This window comes from Peromyscus californicus, unplaced genomic scaffold, assembly GCF_007827085.1.
Source record: "Peromyscus californicus insignis strain IS unplaced genomic scaffold, ASM782708v3 Scaffold_13__1_contigs__length_99412109, whole genome shotgun sequence".
Lineage (NCBI taxonomy): Eukaryota > Metazoa > Chordata > Mammalia > Rodentia > Cricetidae > Peromyscus > Peromyscus californicus.
Window position 1 is genome coordinate 83810071 of NW_026294424.1, and position 21723 is coordinate 83831793.

Here is a 21723-nt window from a genome sequence, read left to right on the forward strand (position 1 = left end):
AGAGAGATTTGTCCTGACTGTGGGCCAGGCAGGAAAACTCAAGCTACAAATGGCGTCCAACGTGGTGGCAAGAGTTTCCACCTAAAAACTGAGAAAAAAAGATTCTAAAACGGAGCTAAAAACAGCTTCCTAATTGTCTCTCTCAAATGAGCGGCAGCTGCCGGTTTGAGCTACTGGTGGGTTGCTGGCGTGCGCGTTTGACCTGCAGTATGGCAGGAATGAGGCCTCTGCAAGTGGCACATTTAAGCTGCATGGTGGATTTAGCCTTTGCAGGTACAAAACAAAAAAAGAGGTTTTTGGGCTACATGCTGCTTGGATAAAAGCATAGACCCACGATAGCTCCCAGAGCTGGTGGTAAACTACTACCGCCATGTTGGGAAGCTGAGGTGGGTGGAGCCAGCAGCCACAGCTGCTGCAGTTTAAAGCAATAGATTCACAATAAGACAGACTCAGATGTAATAGTTTACAATGTGTGGAAAATATACGTAGGCTTGAAAGAGACAAAAAAGGTAATATATACAGTTAAATAAACAAATACATAGTTTTAAAAAATAAAGTCTTTAAAGAGACAGTAAAGATAATATAAAAAATAAGCCACATAAAGATGAATATTACACAGAGAATCTGGATTGTGTTGTCTTTGGGATTCTTAACTGCAGAGAGATATTTGATTGTAAAGGAAGCTGAGTTAAACCAATATGTATATTTTAAAGATACCTTGACTTCAAAATTTGGATATAAGGATATGTTGCTTTGGAAAAGAGTCTCTTTTGTTCCCACAGAAAGCCAAAGGCTATGGATTTGTTCCAGATTAAGATACATCAGGTTTGACCAGCCAAGACCCCCTGAAAGGTTTCCAATGACACCATGGCCCAGATGATCCAACATCCAGAACGATTTGAAGGCAACTGGCTCAGACAATACACCCTCCTGGACTATTCCATTATTCTAAAATTTTCTTTGTATCCCCATAAGATACAGCGCCCCCCTCCAGCAGGAAGTAGTAAGAGATGCTACGCCCAAATTCCCAAATTATATGTAATTTTACTTGGTTAAGGTTAAAACCTTCCTTTTTGAAAAAAAAAATGGGGGAAGTGCTGTGGGATGTTCTGTATGGCAAATGTGTTGCTGATTAGTCAATAAATAAAACACTGATTGGCCATTGGCTAGGCAGGAAGTGTAGGTGGGACAAGGAGGAGAATAAAGCTGGGAAGTGGAAGGCTGAGTCAGAGAGACACTGCCAGCCGCCACAATGACAAACAGCATTTGAAGATGCCGGTAAGCCACAAGCCATGTGGCAAGGTATAGATTAATAGAAATGGATTAATTAAAGCTGTAAGAACAGTTAGCAAGAAGCCTGCCACGGCCATACAGTTTGTAACCAATATAAGTCTCTGTGTTTGCTTGGTCGGGTCTGAGTGGCTGTGGGACTGGCAGGTGAGAGAGATTTGTCCTGACTGTGGGCCAGGCAGGAAAACTCAAGCTACACAGAGATGCATGAATATTAAAAATACAAGGACTATAGTTATGAGTGTTCCCCAGCCCAGTGAAATGAAAAGGATTATTTCAGTACATTATTTATTTAAGGGTCAGTCTTCCACAGACTAACCAAAAAGAAAATTTTGGATGCTTGTTTACATTAAAAAGGAAGGCTTTCATCAAAACAAATACAGTGGAATCCACAGGGTCAAGGAGACAGAGTGTCTCTGTTTCTACATGGAGCAAAGACACATGGAGACTCATAGCCGAGCCACCAAGATGAGGAAATCAATGCATCAATGAGTGAGGAATTACTAAGAGGAATATAGTCAGATATCAAGAAGAGGAACATTCTTGCTGACCTGACTTTTAATGTTGTTGGTAATGGCAGGCCAGAGACTTTGACATCAATGCATGGGAAAAAGGAACTGCATCACAGATATACACAAGATGTGGGATGGGGCTGCCATGAGCTGTTAGCAAGATTTTCTGCTAAAACTGAGCTCAGTTGGCTGAGGTATAAGTTTTGTCAATAAGCAGGCTCAGATGAGTATACTCAAGTGTGTAGTGAAGGCAGGAGTCTTTTCTCACACATAAGAGACAAAATTGGCTGAATGGTTTGATTCCATTCAGGGAAATTTGGAGTCTGTAACTGTAGATATGTGATGCCCTTGAGGAGGAGTGTGAAGATATACTATTTTCCCCTATACTGTCTGCAGAGAAGCTTAAAGAATTGATGGGAGTAGTACTGTAACACAAGGAAACATTAAATAGAATTACAAAATTCAGTCAGATGAAGTGAGAAGAGTACGGTGGAGAGTGGTGGAAGTCAGAAGAAACCACAAGAAGCAGGAGTGAAGACGATATTTATCCAGTGAAGAGGATTGCAGTCTGAGCTGGATGACATCATCGTCGATTAGCATAAGGAAGTTATAAAGGGAGTTGACTTGGGAGAAGAGATAATAAGTTCAATTTAAGACATGTTGAGTGTGAGGCAATAACATATTACGTAAGCAACAGTCATGAAGTAATATAAATCCTGGAAGGGGATGGATGTTCATGCCTGATGGTGAAAATATAGAATCCAGCAGCACATACTGGCAACTAAATTCCTAGAATTGGAGGCCACTATCCATCTTGTATCCTTTTACCCCATTCAGTGCTTTCAGAGGTTTGTTAACTGAGTAGCTATTGAGTGCTGAAGATGTCCTCTTAATCTTTTGTCTTTTCTCTTTCCTAACTATCTCTGTGGTAGGTGAGGGAAGTGATCCTCCTAGTTACTAAAGTGCTCAGCCAAGGGCAGAGATCACATCATTACCTATAAAAATCCTACTTATTACGATTCATTCCAAATGAAATTTTGTCATGAAAATCTGAATTCCACTTCTCAACTGCCATAGCCCTTTGTGCTAATAACTGTAGCAGCTGCCACTTCTTACCAGGTTGCATGTGTATGTTCCCTGGCTGACTTTAGTTATTGAAGGTCAGAAAACATGCACTGTCTATACATTTGCTTCTACAAACAGCATTCTGCGTAGCCCAATGCCATGATTGCAGTAGACATCTGGTAGTTTATGAGTGAATAGAGAAATGCCAATGAAATCTGAAAGAATTATAGGACAAACATAGAGGGACAAACAACAATCATAAGTATTTCCTGCTGACAATTAGCTTTAAGTTCTCATTGAGTGAAAGACCAACAAAATGAAAAGAAACAAAACTGACAAAATAGAAAGAAATGGAAGAATAAACTTCTAGAGGTACTTGTGACTAGAGGAGAGAGGTAAATGCTTTAAAAAGAAGTGCGGCATGAGAATAAAGTGATAGTGGAATGCCCCTTCTATTTCTTAACTCGAATTCACTTTAGTGTGTATTGGCAATAAATGAAGATGCCAGTGAGTCCATCTTGCAATAGGCATCTCTCTATCCTTTAAAGTTGGAAAAAAAGACTTTTTGGTGAGAGGATTGAAGTTACTTTCATATGGAAAGTGGTATAGGATCCATCAGTACAGACTCCAGAGGAAAAGCAGCAGGTGAACTGACTTAGAGTTGTTGCCTAGTGTGAAGTGGAAGCCTTGATGATGGAGGGGTGTCTCAATGTGGTCTAGTCTACAGTGGGAATTCTTCTGGAAGTTAGTCACCCATCTCTAATCTCTGGTATGTTGTGGAATATTACTTTACACTGTGTGAAGTTGTGTCACTGTGATTGGTTTAATAAACAGCTGAATGACCAATGGCTAGGCAGGAGGTGTAGGCAGAACTTCTGGACAGAGAGAGTTCTGGGAAGAAGAAAGGCAGAGTCACCAACCAGAAGTTGAGGAAGCAGGATGGGCAGTACAGAGTAAAGGTAACTGAGCCATGTAAAAGATTGTAGATTTAAAAACATGGCTTAATTTAAGTTATAAGAGCTAGTGGAATGAGCCTAAGCTAAGGCCAAGCTTTCACAATAGTAAGTCTCTGTGTCATTTTTGTGAGCTGGTGGCCCAACAAAAATCCAGACTACACTGATATGAGTGAGAACTTTGGTTCCTTAATATTAAGTTTCTTATAATAAAAGCACATGTATTTAAATTTTGACTTTTGGAGTTAAGGGACTTCTCTGTGATCAGTAAGTACAGCCACTTGTGCCAGAGGACACAGCTGTAAGGCAGGACTAGCTTCTGAGTGTTCCAGAGGACATAGCTGAGTGTGCCAGAAGACACAGCTTCAAGAGCAGGAACAGCTCCCTTGGGGTATGGAGTGAGAAGGCACGAAGTCAACAACACAGACACCAGGAGTAAGTTGAAGGAAAACAGCAAACTCATTTATTCAATAATGGGGAAGGCTTTATATACCCTCCTCCCAGCACCCAAGCTGTGTCCCAATCTGGCGGCATTGCATGGTCATCCCTCATTGGCTAGGCATGATCAGGAACTCTCACAGCAATCAGGAACCCTGATAGCACCTGTTGCTAGGCCCTCAGGCACACTCCAGGTTGACTCATGAAGAAGTATGTTATGTGTATGCCTTGGCAACTGGTTTGAGCCTATTTCCTCAACCTTATGGGCCTGTCCTACTACATATACACCCTTTTATTTTATTACGTGGGTGCTCAGCAGGAGTCGGAGTTCTTTGCTCTAGTCTTGTTGACCCTGCCTCGGGGTGGCATGGGGGTAGGGGTGGGGGGCTCAGCAACTGAACTGTGCCTTTCTTAGGTTGACTTGCCAAACAAGCTCTTACCTGTCATTGACTATCAGCCCTCAAAGAGTGTCCATCCCGGGGGAGTCACCCTGGGTGGGGAGGGTCAGGCAATAGCCTTTTGAATTTCAGAAAGCCAGGCATTCATAACCTTCTGTGGAGGGCTATGAGTTGGATGTCTAAGAGCCACTAGCACCTGTAGAGTCACCTTAATGGCTGCTCATTGTTGCTGGATGTACTGTAGGAGACACTTAAAAAGGAGAAAGATTGAAAGCACCACCCCACCAATCAAAACATAAGTGAAAATCCAGGAGGGGTCAAACAGCCTTTTTATATCATGCCAAACCTCAAAAATAAAGAGTCAACCTCTGCCTTTGTCTGATTTAATTGGAAAATTTCATGTGTTAGCAGTAATAAATAATATAGAAACTTAGCTGACCATGGGCTAAGTTTATTTATATTTAGCTAGCTCCTGGCCTTTTAAACTAATGTTCCTCATCTCAAGAGGTGTCATATGAAATGAGGAAAAGCGAGGGTCCACAAGTCTTCAGCCTTTAGAGGGGCAATGAGAGCAAGAAAGGGGAGAATATACATTACCCATCCTGGGTTATTTCCTCCTTGGTGGAAGCAGGCTGATCTGTGGCCAAGTGTACATCTCTTGCTGGGACCCATATTGACATAGTGGCACTCTGAGGAAAAATACAAGCATATCCTCTCCCACTGATTAGTGGAGGGTGGGGGGCTGGTTGTTGCCATTGGAGGGAGATAGGATCTCTCCATCTGACCAGGGGCAGGGGTGTGTTCTTTGGCAGAGACGCCCAGTGCTTGTAGGCCTGGCTGAGCCCCTTGTCACCAAAACTGAGAAAGTTCATATGGAAAAGGACCTCTGTTAAGGCCAGATGAGGATCTCTCCTAGCCTCTGGTGAGATAGTCCTTGTCAACAGCTCCTTAAGAGCTCTGTTGGTTCTCTCCACAATGGCTTGTCTCTGCAGATTGTAGGGGATGCCAGTGGTATGGGAAATCTTCTAGGACCCCAGAAAGTCATTGAATTGTTGAGAAGCATAGGCAGGGCCATTGTCAGTCTTAAGTGCCCAAGATACCCTTATAACTACCATGGCTGACTTTAGGGCTTTGATAGCATTGATGGCCTTCTTCCCAGAAAGGGTGAGGGCATAAACAAAGGAGGAAGAGGTATCTATTATCACATGAACAAATTTAAGATTGCCAAAGGGAGCATGATGTGTAACATCCATCTACTGGGTGGCATTAGGCAACAAGACCTGGATTAACCCCTGCGTACTGAAGTGGTCCTAAGGGGGCAAGAGGACCACAAGTGGCACATGCCCAGGACAAATGTTTACATTGGGAAGCCAGTAATTCTGGAATAAGTCTGTGCAAATTCTATAAAAACAGATGGAACTGCTGGTGAAGAATCCTGGCTTGCTTTAGAAGATCCATACTAGCTGTTAATATGATGGTGTCTGTGACCTCATTTCCTCAAGCCAATATTCCAGGTAATTTGGAATGAGATCTAATATGTGACAGGTACCAATGCTCAGTCCTCTGATTTAGGATATCTTGTATGAGCAACATGGTGCTAGTGATAGGGGTCAGTTAGTAGTTAGTCTTTGACTCAAGAAAAGGCCAGCACATGAACTGCTTATACAGTGTATTTTCTATCAGCAAAAATATTAATGGGCTCAGTCTGGCATACCACTAGAACCTTGAGGAGGACCAATAGCTCACCCAATTGAACAGAACCAGGGTTAGGGATAACATATGTAACATCTTGGGAGCCAGGGTGCTGGATAAGAGCACCATATCTGTTTTTATTGGAATCTGAAAAGGCCAGGGTGGCATGAGGGATGAAAGTGGAGGAGGGGACTGAATGGGGCTGTATCTGTATTGGAAGCGTGGGGAATTCTGCTAAGAACTTATTTTTTGGCAAATGATTGTCAATAGTTCCTGTGAGTCCTGCAACCATTTCCTAGAATGAAATAGAATTTGCCCAGAGGGACTGGGTATTCTTTAAAGAAAACAGGAAGACAACCTTATCTGGCTCTCATCTATATGTTCTCTGTGCCAGCATCCATGATTTAAGGCCAAGTTGGAACGAGTGGTCAAACTTAGAGATGACTTTGTTAGAATGTGCTTGATGTATCCATAGAAGGGGCCCAGATTGCTATAATACTCCCCAAAATCCCCTACGTGTACAGTCCAGAGGATGATTGCCAATAAAGGCCTTTGGGGATCTTGGTGTTGCAGGCTGGAGGTGGCTAGAATGGCCAAAACCTTTAGCAAATCTTTAGCTTCTTGGGTAAGCCTAACCTTAGTGGAAGGACAGGTGAGGCCTTCCAACAGTGAAAAGAGATGTCTCATCTCTTGGTCAGGGATGGGCAAGAAAGGTTTAAGCCAATTAACCATGCCACATAATTGTTGTAATTCCTTCATTTCCAATTTAAAGGAAAGGGGGTGAACCTGCTTAGCAATGGAAATGCCTAAAAAGTCAAAGGGGGTTACCATGTGGACCTTATCTGGAGTCACTATCAGATGTAATGATTTGAGATCTTCTAATACTCCCTTGACAGATTTTTTTCAGGTAGACTGCATCTGGGTGTGCCAGGAGAAGATCATCCATATAATGGATCAAAAGAACACCCCTGGGGACACTGACCAAAGCTTGAGAAACATATAACTGGCAAATAGTGGGGCTATTCTTCATTCCTTGGGACAAAACAGTCCATTGATATCTCTTAGCTGGTTTATGCATATTAGATTCCCACATACCAAAGGTAAAATGATCTCAGTCCTGTGGCACCAGAAGAATTTGAAAAAAGCAATCCTTAATATCTAAACTAATATATAATAAGATGGAGAAATAGTGCTATGGTAGGGGAGGCTTGGCTATGTAAACCTCATTTTTTTTCATTAGACCATTAACTACATGAAGATCCTGCAGGAGGGGGGTAGCATCCCGATTTCTTGGGGATAACAAATATGGGGGTATTATGTTTACTTGTGAATGGTTCTGTGTGTGCCATCTTTAGCTGTTCTGCAACTAAGTCCTTTAGGATTGACAGATTGGGTTCAATTACAGGCCACTGTTCACCTATACTTCTTGATCTGAAAGCCACATAAATGGAATGGGGTTAGGGGGTTCATTTGCAGTGGATCTTGTGGGGACAATGGCCCTTAGAATTGGGGGTACAGATCTTGCGCAGGAATGCAGACCGTGAGACCAGCTTTTTCATGGACCTCATTGTCATCAAAAAGGGCCCTGTCATCTGTAGTTATGACAACACCATATCCTCCAAAATATTTCTCCCTCACATGTTCCTAGGTACAGTGGAAATGATAGGGTAAATGAATCCCCAATTGCCATCAAGATCCTTCCAATGGACCAGATGGGTGGTCATCTTAGAATCTTGTTGGCCTCCTACACCACTAATGAGGGGACTAGGTTTAAACCGAACGTGGAGCTTCTATTACTTTCTCTTTCTCGTGCAGATTCTGGTCATCTCCCTCCCTTCACTCATGGTGCCTGACAGCACCCCCAAGATGGTGTGTTTCAGTGAGAAGGTCCCTTAGTGTTGTGTTCTTTCGGTCCCTTCAGCAGGTAAGCATTGGGACCCCTATTTCTTTCCATCTTTTGTGTTGTCTGTCATGTTTGTTTGTCTGGCTATCTCAGTTGGTAGAGCATGAGACTCTTAATCTCAGGGTCATGGGTTCGAGCCCCATGTTGGGCACCAGATGTTGCTGGATCCTAATGGCTCCCTCCGGGGAGGAGGTGAGAAGGTGTGGTTTCAATGACAGAGACATCAGGAGTTAGTTGAAGGCAAACAGCAAATAACAGGGAAGGCTTTATATACCCTCCTCCCAGCACCTAAGCTGTATCCCAATCTAGTGGCATTGTGTGGTTGTTGTTCATTGGCTCATAAGGAAGTACGTTATGTTCATTCCTTGGCAACTGGTTTGAGCCAATTTCCTCGACCCTATGGGCCTGTATTATTACACCAGAGGACTCAGCTGAGTGTGCCAGAGGACACAGCTGGAAGAGCAGGAAGGGCTTCTGAGTGTGTCAGAGGACACAGCTGCAAGTGTAGGAAAAGCTTCTGAGTGTGCCAGAGGACACTGTTGAGTGTGCAAGAGGACACAGCTATAAGAGCAGGAAGGCCTTCTGAGGAGGGATTTGAAAATGAGATTGAAGTCCTACTTGACACGTGTTCTTTGGCATGTGACTTGAGTCTTTTTCCTGTTCTCTCCTCCCTTCCCCTTTTCTCTACTCACTTCTTTTTCTTGTGTACCAGGGATTGAATCCAAGTCCTCACTTGTGTGTAACTACACCCTCAATCCCTTTAACCTTCATTCATCTTTGTTATCGGAGGTTTTTTTAAAGTCTAGTTAGGCTTATTTTGCTGTGATAAACACCATGATGAAAGACAATCTGGGCAGGAAAGAGTTTACTTGTTTACATGTCATAGGCCATAGTCCATCACTGAGGGAAATCAGGGCAGAAACTTGAAGCAGGAACCTTGAGGCAGGAACTAAAACAGATGCCATGGAAGAATACTGGTTACTGGCTTGCTCCCAACGGCTTACTCAGCTTGCTCTTTTATACAATCTAGGACCACCTTCCTGGGGGTGGCACCATCCACAATAAACAGAGTCCTCCCATGTGCATCATGAATGAAGAAAATGCCCCAGAGACATGTCCACAGGACAGTCTGATGGAGGCCGTTCTCAACTGAGATTCTGTCTTCTCAGATATGTCTAAGATTGTGTCAAGTTGACAAAACCTAACCGACACCAACATGGTACCTCACTGACCCTGGAGTTTGCGGATTGAAGCTGACAGACTTGCAGCAAGCCCCAAGAACCTGCTTCTTTCCTCCCGAGCACTAAGATTTCAGGTGTGTTCCGTCACCCCTGGTTATTGTTATTACACGGGTGCTGTGCATCCAAACTCAGGTCCTCACAATTGCATGGCAAATGCTTTTCCAACTGAGCCACCTCCCCAGCGCCCCCAGTTAATTGTTATTACAAAGATAACCATTGTGCATCTATAGCTCGGTCTTAAGAATAAAGATATTTGGTCCAGGTGTATTTGACACTGGTTGAAAACTTCCTTAATATATGTGATGAAGTTCTGGGTTTGATCATTTCTCTCCTCTCTCTCTCTCTCTCTCTCTCTCTCTCTCTCTCTCTCTCTCTCTCTCTCTCTCTCTCTCTCACACACACACACACACACACACACACACACACACACATGCAGAGTGTGGGTGGGGGATCCTAACATTTCTTTCCAGAAACTTTGAAAGACTTACGTTACTATTTTAATCCTTAGTAAACTATGTCTTAAATTCTCCATAAGGTGCTAAAGAAGATTCTTTATTTGTAATTCAACTATTATTTTCTTGTGAAAAATTATGCCCAGAAATTGACATACTAAATAGTTCTTTAAGATCTTAAAACTAGAGCTACAGTGTGTAGACACACTTAAAGTAAGCCAAGTGGTACATATTCTTTTAGCTTTTTAAAGTGATGACTCTTATGGTAAATGATTGCCCAAGCTGTAATGAGTACAACAAGCTCGTGCTTGTGTGATTTCTAAAGCCAAATTCTGATTTGACTACAGAAAGGGATTCTTTCTGATAAATATAATTTGCTTGGTGGACATGATTCACACAATAATCAACCTTGGACAAGTTTTCAAAGTTCAGGAAATATAAGCAAATGAAATTCCAAGTAGAAAGGCACACCACTCCAGGAAACCATATTCATAAATATTCAAAGTAATTTGGGGCAGGTGAAAATTTACAAGTATCTCCTACAGTTTATACAAAAATACAGAGGCAAAATTACATATTTGGGCTTTTATAATCTCATTTTAATCATTACTGGGTCAACAGTGAGAAAACCTTGAGTGCAATATGAAATCAAAACTAGCTATTCACTAGGTATACCTCAATGAAGGGTTTATGACTATTGTGCCACATGTAATTTCAATGTTATTAATACACATTGATTCTGGGCATTCTATCATGAGGCCAGATTTAAACACTCTTGTTCCTGGAACTTGGTGGTCCATCCCATTTCTCCATAAAGCATTAAATGCCAGAATGACATAAAGGTTAATGTTATAGCTTTAGAAGTAATTTTACTTAAAATTTATCATGAACACAGCTAAGTGGCAAAAATGAAAATGGAATACTACACATTATTTTACACACATTCGGTTCTTCTTCTTTACAATCATATTAACAAAATATTTTAAAAATATGCTTAGTACTTTTTTCCCCCCAGCGGTTATGATGAAAGGGAATGGAACTGACTGTCAAATTGGGAACTCTTACAGATCCTAACAGGTTACTCTGTCTACTGGTTTGCAGATATCTTGGCTGTGGTCCTTTGTGGCCTACTAGGAAAGCCATAGTTCATCACAGCAGCGGTGACTTTCCTGCATTTGCATTCATTTTTGTTGTTTTAAGAACTTTTACATGTGCGATTATGCCCACAGGTGACAGGAAACCAGTGTTTCAAGAGGAAATTTGATCACCTCTCAAGATAACGCAGGTATCCTAAACGAGTGTGCGAGTGCCTGCAGGCTTTAAGCTGCTGCCAGGAGCACATAGTTTTTGGATTGGTAAGAACTGCCAAATGACGCTTCATGAAATATAAATGGAAGAAAGACTCAGAGAGAGCAATAAAAACCCTCCACCCTTCAGTCTAGGAGGACCAGGGAAAGAAGTTCAGCAGCTACAGGATATGGCTCTGGGGATTCCAATGGCAGTCTGCCTCCTGTTCAAAGGTAGGTCATTTCTACGCTGTAAATGTAAACATTTAGTTCTTTGAATTTGAGGTTGCCCCTGAACAGGATCAGAGCAAGGATTGTGTGGATTTTCGTGTCTTTATGGAATATATGCTTTTTTTTCAATCTTGATTTTTTTTTAAGAAGGCTGAAATAATTGCTTTAAGCAATTGAAGTGCACTTGATAACAGCTACCGCCCTACAGGAAGCTGTGTATGGTGATTGTCTTAGCATGTAAATACATGAACTTTCTCCTAAGAATGAATCCATTTCAGAGTTATGTCATTGTAATGCTGTCAATGGGACAGCTAAAAAGTAGTCTGGAATTGCCCTAGTCGGGTTCTGGATTCCATCGAACCTAATGGATTAAAACCAGAACAGAAAATGGGAATCCCCAGACTAAGAACCCTTTGGATCAGGTTGTTTGTGCACAAAGGAGACTCGCCTGTGAAATAAGATGCTTTTCCCTCTACCACAGCAATGGCGGCCGCGCTGACCGAGGAAGCAGAAGTGCACGTGACGCCTCCTAGCACAGCGCAGCAGAGCACCTGGCCGGCCAACAACACGGAAGGTAGCTGCTTGCCCCTCTATTTCAAGTGCCTTTCTTGAAACCTTTGACAGGAAGTTGCATTGTGACAGGGACCACACCGGGAAAATTTTAGCCAACATTTTACTAGATAATCAGCGATTTCAGAAAGATGATACTAAGTTGAGGTGACAGGTAGATAGATGTGCCAGCAAGAGGTGGTTTTTTTTTTTTTTTTTTTTTTTAAGGAGGAAGTGAAACAAGGATGAGCAAAGCTGCCTGTCTTCAGCTGCTTTCCTGAGTGTGAGACATGCCACTGGTTCCGTTTGGATTCTACTTGACTCCCAGTGACCCAGGGTATCCAGTGTGATTACATATGACTTTGACATTCTTGAGGAGAGTGGCTGTGTTTCGATCTCTGACAGTAAGCTTAGCAGCCACAGAAAGGACAGCTACGAGAGGCAGTGCTTTCCCCCCATCTCTGCAAAGGTCTTTTCTGGTTGCTTGTTGTCCTGTGAGCATATGCTGCATTTCCTGACCTCTTCCACCCAGCTTCTGTCATCCATGGTGGGCATGTATTTTCTTTCTGTCTGACTGTGCCTAGCATAGACACTTCTGGCTGCGGCTGAGCACAGCACTGTGGCACAGCTTGCAAACCTGTCTGCACTACAGATGAACTCGGAAAGCTCCTTGCCTGTCAAGACCTGTGTCTGAATGACTTTGACTCCCTCACAAATCTCGTAGTATCCCCCTCATGTAAAGACTATGGTTTGTGATCAGGGCATAGGACACTCCTTGTCTTGCCAATAAAAGAAGATGAGGCCAAATAGTTCATTCCTAAATTTTAAAGATAGGAACATCCAACTGTTCCTCATTTTCCCAGTGATTTTTAAACACCCAAGTTGTCCATTTGGTTTTTGAACATCAATTTGTGAAACTGAATGTGTAGAAAATTTAAAGGCATGGTTTCATCTTAGCGGTAGATGGCATAGTCATGTGTCCAGCATCCCATCCCACCCTTTTCTCTCTCATGATGCTGAAGGAACTGCAAATGGAATCTTCAACTTAGATAACAGCAGAAGTGAGGACAGAAAAGAGCAGCTATGCTATTTTTTTCTTTGCATTCTTCGTGGGAAAATTTTGTATTTTCCCCTCGTCTTGCTCCATGCTGGCATGGACTTCAGGGCCATGTGCATGCTAAGCAAGCATTCTATAACTGTGCGATAGCCCCTCTTTTTACTTAAAAATAGGAATCATATCTTATAGATGTTTTAATGAAATTATAATTTATATTCTTCTCCACAAGGGAAAAAGAATGAGTCTGTCTGGAGTGCCTTTCTTTGGAAATGGTTTCTTTCAAATTCTCATATTTTCTAGAAAAGCCCTTCTTTAGATTTGGTTCAGTAAACTTGGTTAGTCTTGGATTAGGAGGAATTTAGCACAGCTTGAATGAGAAATTCTCAGTGTCTCCAAATCAATTCCTAAAGGGATAAGTTGTGTTTAAGATCCCACAGTCAGCAAATTAGATGCCAATTGTAAGTTCTGGTATGTGTTTTTAAAACGAAGTGATATGGTGTCTAGTATATAGACATTTAGTATTTTCCACATGAAAAGGAATGTTTTAGATTTTTTTCCTAAAGACACCTAAGCAGGATGCCCTTGGTCTCTGTAGGAATGCACATATGGTGTCGCATAAGCGATGACTAATAGTGAGGAGGTATACTTATTCACTCAATACAACATAACACACCACTAATTCTGCTTAAGAAAGGTTTAAAAATGGCAAGAGTTCAATTATGCAGTTTTCCCTAAGAGTCTTTACCAATGTGTAAGCACCAAGGATGGCACTAGTACATGTTACATCCGGCATGCTGGAGATCAGTGGCATCCTGAAATACAGATGACTTTCCAGAGCACCCTTTCCTGACATGGGTGTCCCATAAGGAGGTTTTGGATCACTAGACTACACACTGTGGTCATGTTTGCAGTATTAAAACAAAAGAATTAAAAATCTGTCTCAGATCCCACCTCTGTGGCTTGGCCACTGCTTCAGAACACAGTAGAACTGTCACCTAGTATGTGGTGGCGTTGCCATCGGTTGCGTCCATCTGAGCCCCACATTGGTTCTGGATTCTTGTTTCAGTCATAACAGCCCCACTCTGGTCAGTCAGTGAAAATGCCCCCTGTCTAATTAACACCTCCTGGCAGTCTGTGGAAGAGTGAAAGGGGATTCTCGTCTCTTCCTCTGGAGAGGAAATAAACATCTATTTTATTATAGAGCAAAACTACATCCAGGTCTCCCTAGGTGCCGCCCTACCCAGGCAGAGAAAATGCAAAGTGATATGAGGCCTTCTTTCTAATTAATGAGCATTAGGTACATGTCTGGAAAACATTGTTCAGAATTACCTGCTAAGCTAGAACAGGTGCTGCCACCTTTCGACCAACTCATCTCTATGCTTTGTTATGTAGTGTCTAAAGAATGGGGCAATCATCAATCCATCTCCACCCTGTAATTAATTAACAATGTATGTAGAGACATGAACCCAACCTTTTAGATAGAATCCCTCCACCAAAAGAAAATCAATGTTTCAAAGGACAAAGAGCTTAAAATATTCTTAAAATCAAACATCTTTACATATGCATTGAACGTGTATTGTGAAAGTAGGACATACTTAATTGATAATAATGTATCTCCTTTTCCTAGCTGACTTCATGGAAGGACCTGTAGCTTTGAAGTTCCCCCACCCTTGTCTGGAAGACCATCATAGCTACTGCATTAATGGAGTGTGTGCATTCCACCATGAGCTGAAGAAAGCCATTTGCAGGTAATTGCCAAGAACTTAGCAAGTCTTAGAGACAGAAGAAAGTGGTAGGCACAGCACCGTTCCAACTGCTCTGTTTTGTCCAGTAAAAACAGTGCTTGGTAGCCAGTTGCTGTGCTCTTTCCTGGTGAAGACTCCTTCTCCTGCTCTCAGCATTCCTTAGATACCTAAAGCCATCCTGAGGTAGGGTGAGACATCCTGAGTCCTATCTCAACCCTAGTCCATGCTAACTTGCCTATTGACGTTGTCATTGTTCTGCTCATCTTTAAGCAGCCATGTTGGTGAGACTTCGTGGGTGTTGCTTCTGCCATTTCTAGGAGACCCAGTCTCACAGCAAACTCCCTGTTCCTCTTAAGAACATGGAAGTGCTTAGAGGAAAGAGAGGGATGGGGGATGTAAGTTTATTATAATCTCAAAAAAAAAATAAAAGATGAGAATGATGAAATGTCAAGAGAATGGAGAAAAATATGCTTGATCTGAATGTGACTGGCCAGTCTTCTTCATATTTGAATATGACTGTTTGAAAGTCTTTCTTTCTAATCTACTTATCCACATTACTTAAAACTGTAGTTTCCAGACTATAGCATGTGTGGAACCTGGAGCTTGCTAGGAATGCTGACTTTGATGTTCTATAACTGTCAAATCAGTATCTGCATTTCTCACAACATGCAAAGGTGACTCTGAACTTTCATAGCTTTGCAGGATGAGACAGACTCCCACATAAAGAAAATCTATTCGGGAAGATGAAGTCCTGGAGCTGCCATGATCTTATTTTTTGGCAGCTTCTTGACAAGCAGTTTACCTTTTTTTACCAGTAATGAGGGAGTGTGTGGAGCCTTACTGAAATGACTGTGGTAAAGCACAGGCTGTTTCATTAATGAACTGGCTCCCATGAGCCTCTGCAAATGTCTCTCTTTTCTCATTCTTTGAAATGTATCACCCGTTTGTACTTCTGTCATTGTAGGCTTTAAGGTTGTATATTCTTTTCTCTCTTTAAAGATGCTTCACTGGTTACACGGGAGAAAGGTGTGAGCATTTGACCTTGACTTCATATGCTGTGGATTCTTATGAAAAGTACATTGCAATCGGGATTGGCGTTGGATTGTTAATTAGTGCCTTTCTTGCTGTCTTATATTGCTACATAAGAAAAAGGTATGGAAAAAAAAACAAAGCATTAAATTGGTTGTGTGCGTTCACTTGAAAAATATTTATTTGAGTCCCTACTATGGACAGGTGTGTCTAGGAAGACCTTCCATAACATTTTTGGTGCCTTTTCATGAACCCAGACAAGCGGTAAAAATTAACTTCAGATGCAATACAATAGTACAAATTTATAGTTTCCTTTCTTCTTATCTATGTTTGCCTAAGTCAAAGTTCTAAGTGGGAAGGATAGCAGACCTCTAGAAAGCAGAGATTAAATATATCTTACTGATGATTATACATTTAGTGTCTAATGATGCATACATATTGTTGAACAAAAAGAAAGTTAAAAACTGGGCAGTGGTGGCACACACCTTTAATCCCAGCACTCGGGAGGCAGAGTCAGGTGGATCTCTGTGAGTCTGAGGCCAGCCTGGTTTACAGAGAGAGTTCCAGGACAGCCAGGGATACACAAATAAATCCCATCTCAACAAAACAAAACAAAACGAAAACAAAAACAAAACCCCAAAATGTTAAGAAATGCTTATTAAATAAATGAAAATGTGTGATAACTATGGGCCATTTTCTCTGTAGACATTAAGGCAAGTTATCTTTAGCAATACTGTCTGCTGCTAAAATCCCAATATCAAGAACTTAATCTGCAAACAAGTTTGAATTAGTTATGTATGTACCACATTATTTCAAGCTTCTCCATACTAGTTATTATTCCTTAAATCCACACAACTAAGAAAAACTAAAAAAGTTAATGAGGGTCACATTAAGAATGAATATATTTCCCTTGTGGTACTTTCACTATTCTCATTTTTTAAAAAAATAACTAAAGTTCCGTGACCAAAATTAGAAGTTTGTTTTGCTTAATAAATGCCTCTCAGAAAGAAGTGAATATGTGTTATATTAGCTTTATACTTGTCAAAAAGACAAAGAATAATAACAAGAAAGAGGACAAAGAAAGCAAGGAGGAGACAGAAGGAGAAGGAGGATGGAGAGGAGAAAAAGGAGGATGAGGAGATCTGTAGACATTCATGAGCTGGGTGTAGAAAGTTGGGCTCTCCAGAAGAAGGGTCTGAAAAGGAGGTGGTTATGCATGCGGGTGTTATCTAAGACAAAACCTATAGTGAGGTAACGAAAGCAGACAAAACAGCCCAAAGTTGCCAAGCAAAGATGTGGCTTCAGCTACAGTGCAGTCTGGACCTGATTCCATAGGGAGAGGGGAGAGAGAGAGAGAGAGAGAGAGAGAGAGAGAGAGAGAGAGAGAGAGAGAGAGAGAGAGAGAATGAGAATGGCATCATAGAACCATCCCAAAGAGGAGTAGTGATCAGGTTCTTACAATCTGTTAGAAACTTGTTGGCAAGACCTTCTGTCGGCCATAGGTAATCCTCTAGAGCAGGATGCTACTGTGCATGTGTTCTTTTCTGCTACTGAGTGATGCATCCACCAGTAGACAAATGGCATCTAGGCAGAGTACTAAGAGCAATTGTTACAGCAGCACATTTGTATGTGTAAGCCATAATGATCAACAGAGACAGTACTCTTATGGAAACCAATGTTCTCTTTTTTTTAGGTGTCTAAATCTGAAATCACCTTACATCATCTGCTCTGGAGGGAGACCATTGTGAGACCTTATAAGGCATACCCATCGAGTCATTTGTCAAAAGCAATGGGGACTCGAATGGAGATCTTCAGATGATACAGAACGTGACATGCTAACCTGAAAATAATGGAGGTTTGGGTGACAATGCAATAAGAGGATAAAATTGAACATTGGTTCTTAGGTTTTACCATCTTTGGGTGCCATGAGAGCTATGTGAACAAGCTATGTGAAACCAAGTTCACAACCCTCCTTTGGGCTTGTTATTGTGTGCTCATTGTCACTGCAGGACTTGTTCCATGTTTCTGATCATCTCAGATGTGAGTTTTCATTTTAACTGTTACCCCACATCAAGTCAAAGTAATGCCATGCCTGAGTTCTTCATGTACTCAACATTTGGGGCCACCTGTTTCAAGGGACCTGATCCCAAACCGTCTGTCCTGATGGTATTTCAGGGAATTTGGTATCAATTTTCAAATGAAACCAGTGAACGGCTCTTCGAGTGAACAAAAAATGCATTTAACCTGAACCACTGGAAGAAAATGGAGTATCCGGGGCAAGCATAAATCACACCCAGCTGTGACAACAGTGTGGAAACTTTATTTGTGGAGTTTGCAATAAGCAAATGAATTCTTGAAGACTGAAAGTCACCTGGACAGCAAGTCCTGAGTAGGCAAAACTGACATTTCTGTATGGATTATAAAACCTTACGCTGAGCTAATCTGTACCCTGATGCATATCATCTTATCCTTCCATTGAAAGACTCACCTGGTGTCCATCACTTGAACTGAAGTCCTAGAATTCATCTAACAACTAAAAGCCTCGAATTGATCCCTAAATGGAAGCTGAAAACTAGCTATAGGACATGGAATGTTACCACTTTTGATTGATTGATAAAATATTTGCACATAGGTAAAAATGAAACAATGGTAGAAATACTTAGTTGGGAATCAGGATCCTTCTTTTGAACTGTGTTTCTGCCACATGATCCAGTCTCGGGCAAGTCTTTTACTTTCCTTGGGCTTTGGTTACATTTTCTACAAGACACTTGTAACTCTAAAATTGAACTGTAGGAGAAGATAAAAACCAAACTCCTATATTTGTGCTGCAAGTCAGATTATCTTCAACACTTTCATTATCAATCCCATCTCTAACCCCAAAATAACCCTGAAAATTATCCTAAGTATATATTTTAATGTTCACTTTGTAAGATAATAATTTATTTTTAGAGAAAATACAAAATGAAATTACAAACTAATAACAACTACTGTTTTCTTTCTGGATTTAATCTAGAACTATGGGCTTATTTCTGTTTCTCATAAGCAGAACAATTTGAACTTGAGGTTAATTAAAAGAAAGTCATACTTGAATTCTTATAATAGCAAAGTCCGACGCATATATTGATGTAGCTTTTAATCCACACTTTAGGTACACTACATTTTGCTTTCCTTTGAGAGAAGGTGTTTCCTTGGCTTTGTTTTTCCTCCAGAAGGAATGTACTGCAGCTACGTTGCATGTCAGCACTTTCTGCATGTGCAAAGTTACATCATGCCAAGGGGTGGGGAGTGACAGTTCCACCCAGTGACTCCAGCAGCCACACCTAGAAAGCTACCTCTTCCTGAGCATTTCAAAAAAGTGTAGAAAAAGCCAAGGAGAGTCCAGGAAGAAACACTGGAGGCCTACTTTCTATTGACTAAGAGCTACCTCTTGAGGAAAGAAAAGAGGAATTTCTGCTACCTCTGGAGAAGTGACACCATAAATGGTCATACACACTTACAGTCTGTAAGTGCTTACCAATTTCAAACACAGTAACCTGAAATTAGAATATCAGTTATGACTTCCAGTTAGCCAAATCAAAATGTTAACCAAAATAAGCAGTAATACATATTCAATATTCTTCACTCACTGCATACTATTTATTAACAATGTAAAACACACCCAGCCAAACAACATGGAAACTTAGAGCCAAGTTTATAAAAACTATCTGTTTATGGGCTAGTGTATAAAATGATCTTGTGATCTTGTAACTACTGGGGTTGCTTGTGCAGAAAAGAATCTCTGGCATGCCTACAGAGCCGGAGGAACATCTGGCAACATCTGCGCACATGAGAAAAACTGAAATACATATACAATAAGATTCTGAGAAGAAAAAGTCAATGTCAATAAAGACTTTGCCTCAGAACTACATTTTCAACTATGCAGGTGAGTTATATGATGACATGTTTCTGGTGTCTGTGACAAAACCAAACAGTCCAAGAAGTTCAACTTCTTCCATTCCCCTGTTTTGTCCTCCTGTGTCCACCCTTCAGTCCTTTGAGACTATGTTCTTGGGTCATCTACATGTGCCTCAGTATGTAGTACTTTAGACTAGACTGGGGTGAGCAAACGCTGTGATACCAGCCATACCAAGCTAATCATTTTACAAAAAAGGATTTACAACAGCTTTTCCCTGTAACCCAAGTTAGCTTCTTATGTAATCATGTTTTCATAGGAAGAAATTATAAATTAATCCATCTTTTAGTATTTCCTGCGACCATGCAGATTTAATCCTTTAATTTTGACATGTTCATTTTGGTGACGTCAATAAGATTTCCCTTCATTATATTTAATTGAAAAAGTGTCTTAAGAAAATAAAAGACAAACATCAGCAATTTAAGCTATTGATGTGGAACACAAAGACAATGCATGTGTGCAGAAGACTCCACGCAAGCCATCTAACTTCTACATGTTACAAAATGTTACATGCTTTCTGCGTGTGATATAAATATTGATAGCTTTCAACCCACACGCATGGGAAGGGTTACCAGAATCTCTATTGCAACATACCACTCTTTCTGGCTTACATCATTGGCTGATGACATCAGGCACGAGCACCTGCCAAGATGCAGTGGAAGTGTTGAAATTGAATTTGTCAGAGTCTGGCACTGCGAATCTGGGTGAGCCCACATTTCCATCCAAACCTTTGGCCCAGATCTATCCAGTACTAAATCTAAGAGCGTACCTTTCAAGTCCTGGATGATATTTCTGTTAATTATTCAAATCAATCGATGATGGTGGGAGACTCTGAGCATCTAGTGACCTAAGAATTCCAACCTGGAGAAGACCCATGTTTTAAAAATGTGTGCTGGCCAGGTGGTTGTGGCGCACACCTTTAATCCCAGCCCAACTTAGGAGGCAGAGGCAGGCGGATCTTTGTGAGTTTGAGGTCAGCCTGGTCTACAGAGCGAGATCCAGGAAAGGCACAAAGCTACACAGAGAAACCCTGTCTCGAAAAACAAAAAACAAACAAAAAAAAAAAATGCGCGCTGTCCTTTGATTTCACTTCTCTGCCTAATCTAAATGGGAAAGATCGTGGGCAATACCTGCCGCTTCCAAAGAAACCTCTTGTCAGGGATAGGAATGTGATTACATGATAAGGAGGATAGCCTTGCTCTGTCAAGTCTTATCTAAATACCTCATAGCCTTCCTCATTTTTACACCTCAGACACAGACATAAAATACACACAGCACAGGTATCTCAATTGAAATCCAGTTAAGATCAAAGGCAAGCAGCTACAGCCAACAGTGTTTCTGATTCTCAAGGAGATGCTAATGAGAAGTCAGGCTTCCTGGTGTATGACTGTAACCCCAGCGTTTAGGAGGCTGAGGGAGGCTCTCAAATCTTGAAGACTAGTTTGGGCTACCTATCTAGATTGTCTCAAAAGACACACACAAATTTTTTTTTAAAAAAGATAATAATTAAGCCATAGTTCTTTCTGGAAAGAATGGCATCTCTAGACCTTTAAAACTGCCCAAAGGTATTGGATCAATACACAGTTCTTTAACAAATCCAGGGGGCATACTAGTGTTCTAGCACTGCCGTTTATGAACACTAACACAGTTTTGAAAGCATTGTTCTAATTTATCTGACAGACACGTGGTTAATTGGGCAGACTTGTTCAAGAACACAGAGCTTTCAGCTCTTTTGTCCATGCCATAGCCTCAATGGTGTTTCTCAACAGTGTTTGGAAAAATCATCTTGCAGGTGAACTTCTTGGTGAACCTACAGAGGTAGCTAGGTGATCTGCAAACGAAAAAAGTTCTGTTCTTTATAATATATATATATATATATATATATATATATATATATATATAATAGCCTTTGTCATGGATCAACCACACA

At 41.2% G+C, this 21723-nt stretch overlaps 1 protein-coding gene across 5 annotated transcripts; it reads left to right on the forward strand.

Moving 5' to 3' along the window:
• Positions 1-11188: 11188 nt before the first annotated feature.
• Positions 11189-18710, forward strand: Epgn (epithelial mitogen). Of its 5 annotated transcripts, none has more exons than XM_052735985.1 (5): positions 11189-11464; positions 11943-12035; positions 14695-14815; positions 15812-15964; positions 17535-18710. In XM_052735985.1, the coding sequence occupies exons 1-5, from the start codon at positions 11335-11337 to the stop codon at positions 17587-17589; spliced, it is 552 nt and encodes a 183-aa protein (XP_052591945.1). In that variant the 5' UTR covers positions 11189-11334; the 3' UTR covers positions 17590-18710. The 5 variants fall into 5 exon arrangements, with proteins under 5 accessions (XP_052591945.1, XP_052591946.1, XP_052591947.1 ...); XM_052735986.1 differs by having other exon boundaries at positions 11422-11464; positions 15812-15838; XM_052735987.1 differs by having other exon boundaries at positions 11422-11464; positions 11943-12008; positions 15812-15838.
• Positions 18711-21723: the final 3013 nt, after the last annotated feature.

Coding starts and splice junctions, on each gene's coding strand:
- Epgn (XM_052735985.1), top strand. CDS start 11,335: ATGGAAGAAAGACTCAGAGAGAGCAATAAAAACCCTCCACCCTTCAGT. Junction 12,036..14,694: donor GCCGGCCAACAACACGGAAG/GTAGCTGCTTGC, acceptor TCCTTTTCCTAG/CTGACTTCATGGAAGGACCT. Junction 15,965..17,534: donor TATTGCTACATAAGAAAAAG/GTATGGAAAAAA, acceptor TCTTTTTTTTAG/GTGTCTAAATCTGAAATCAC.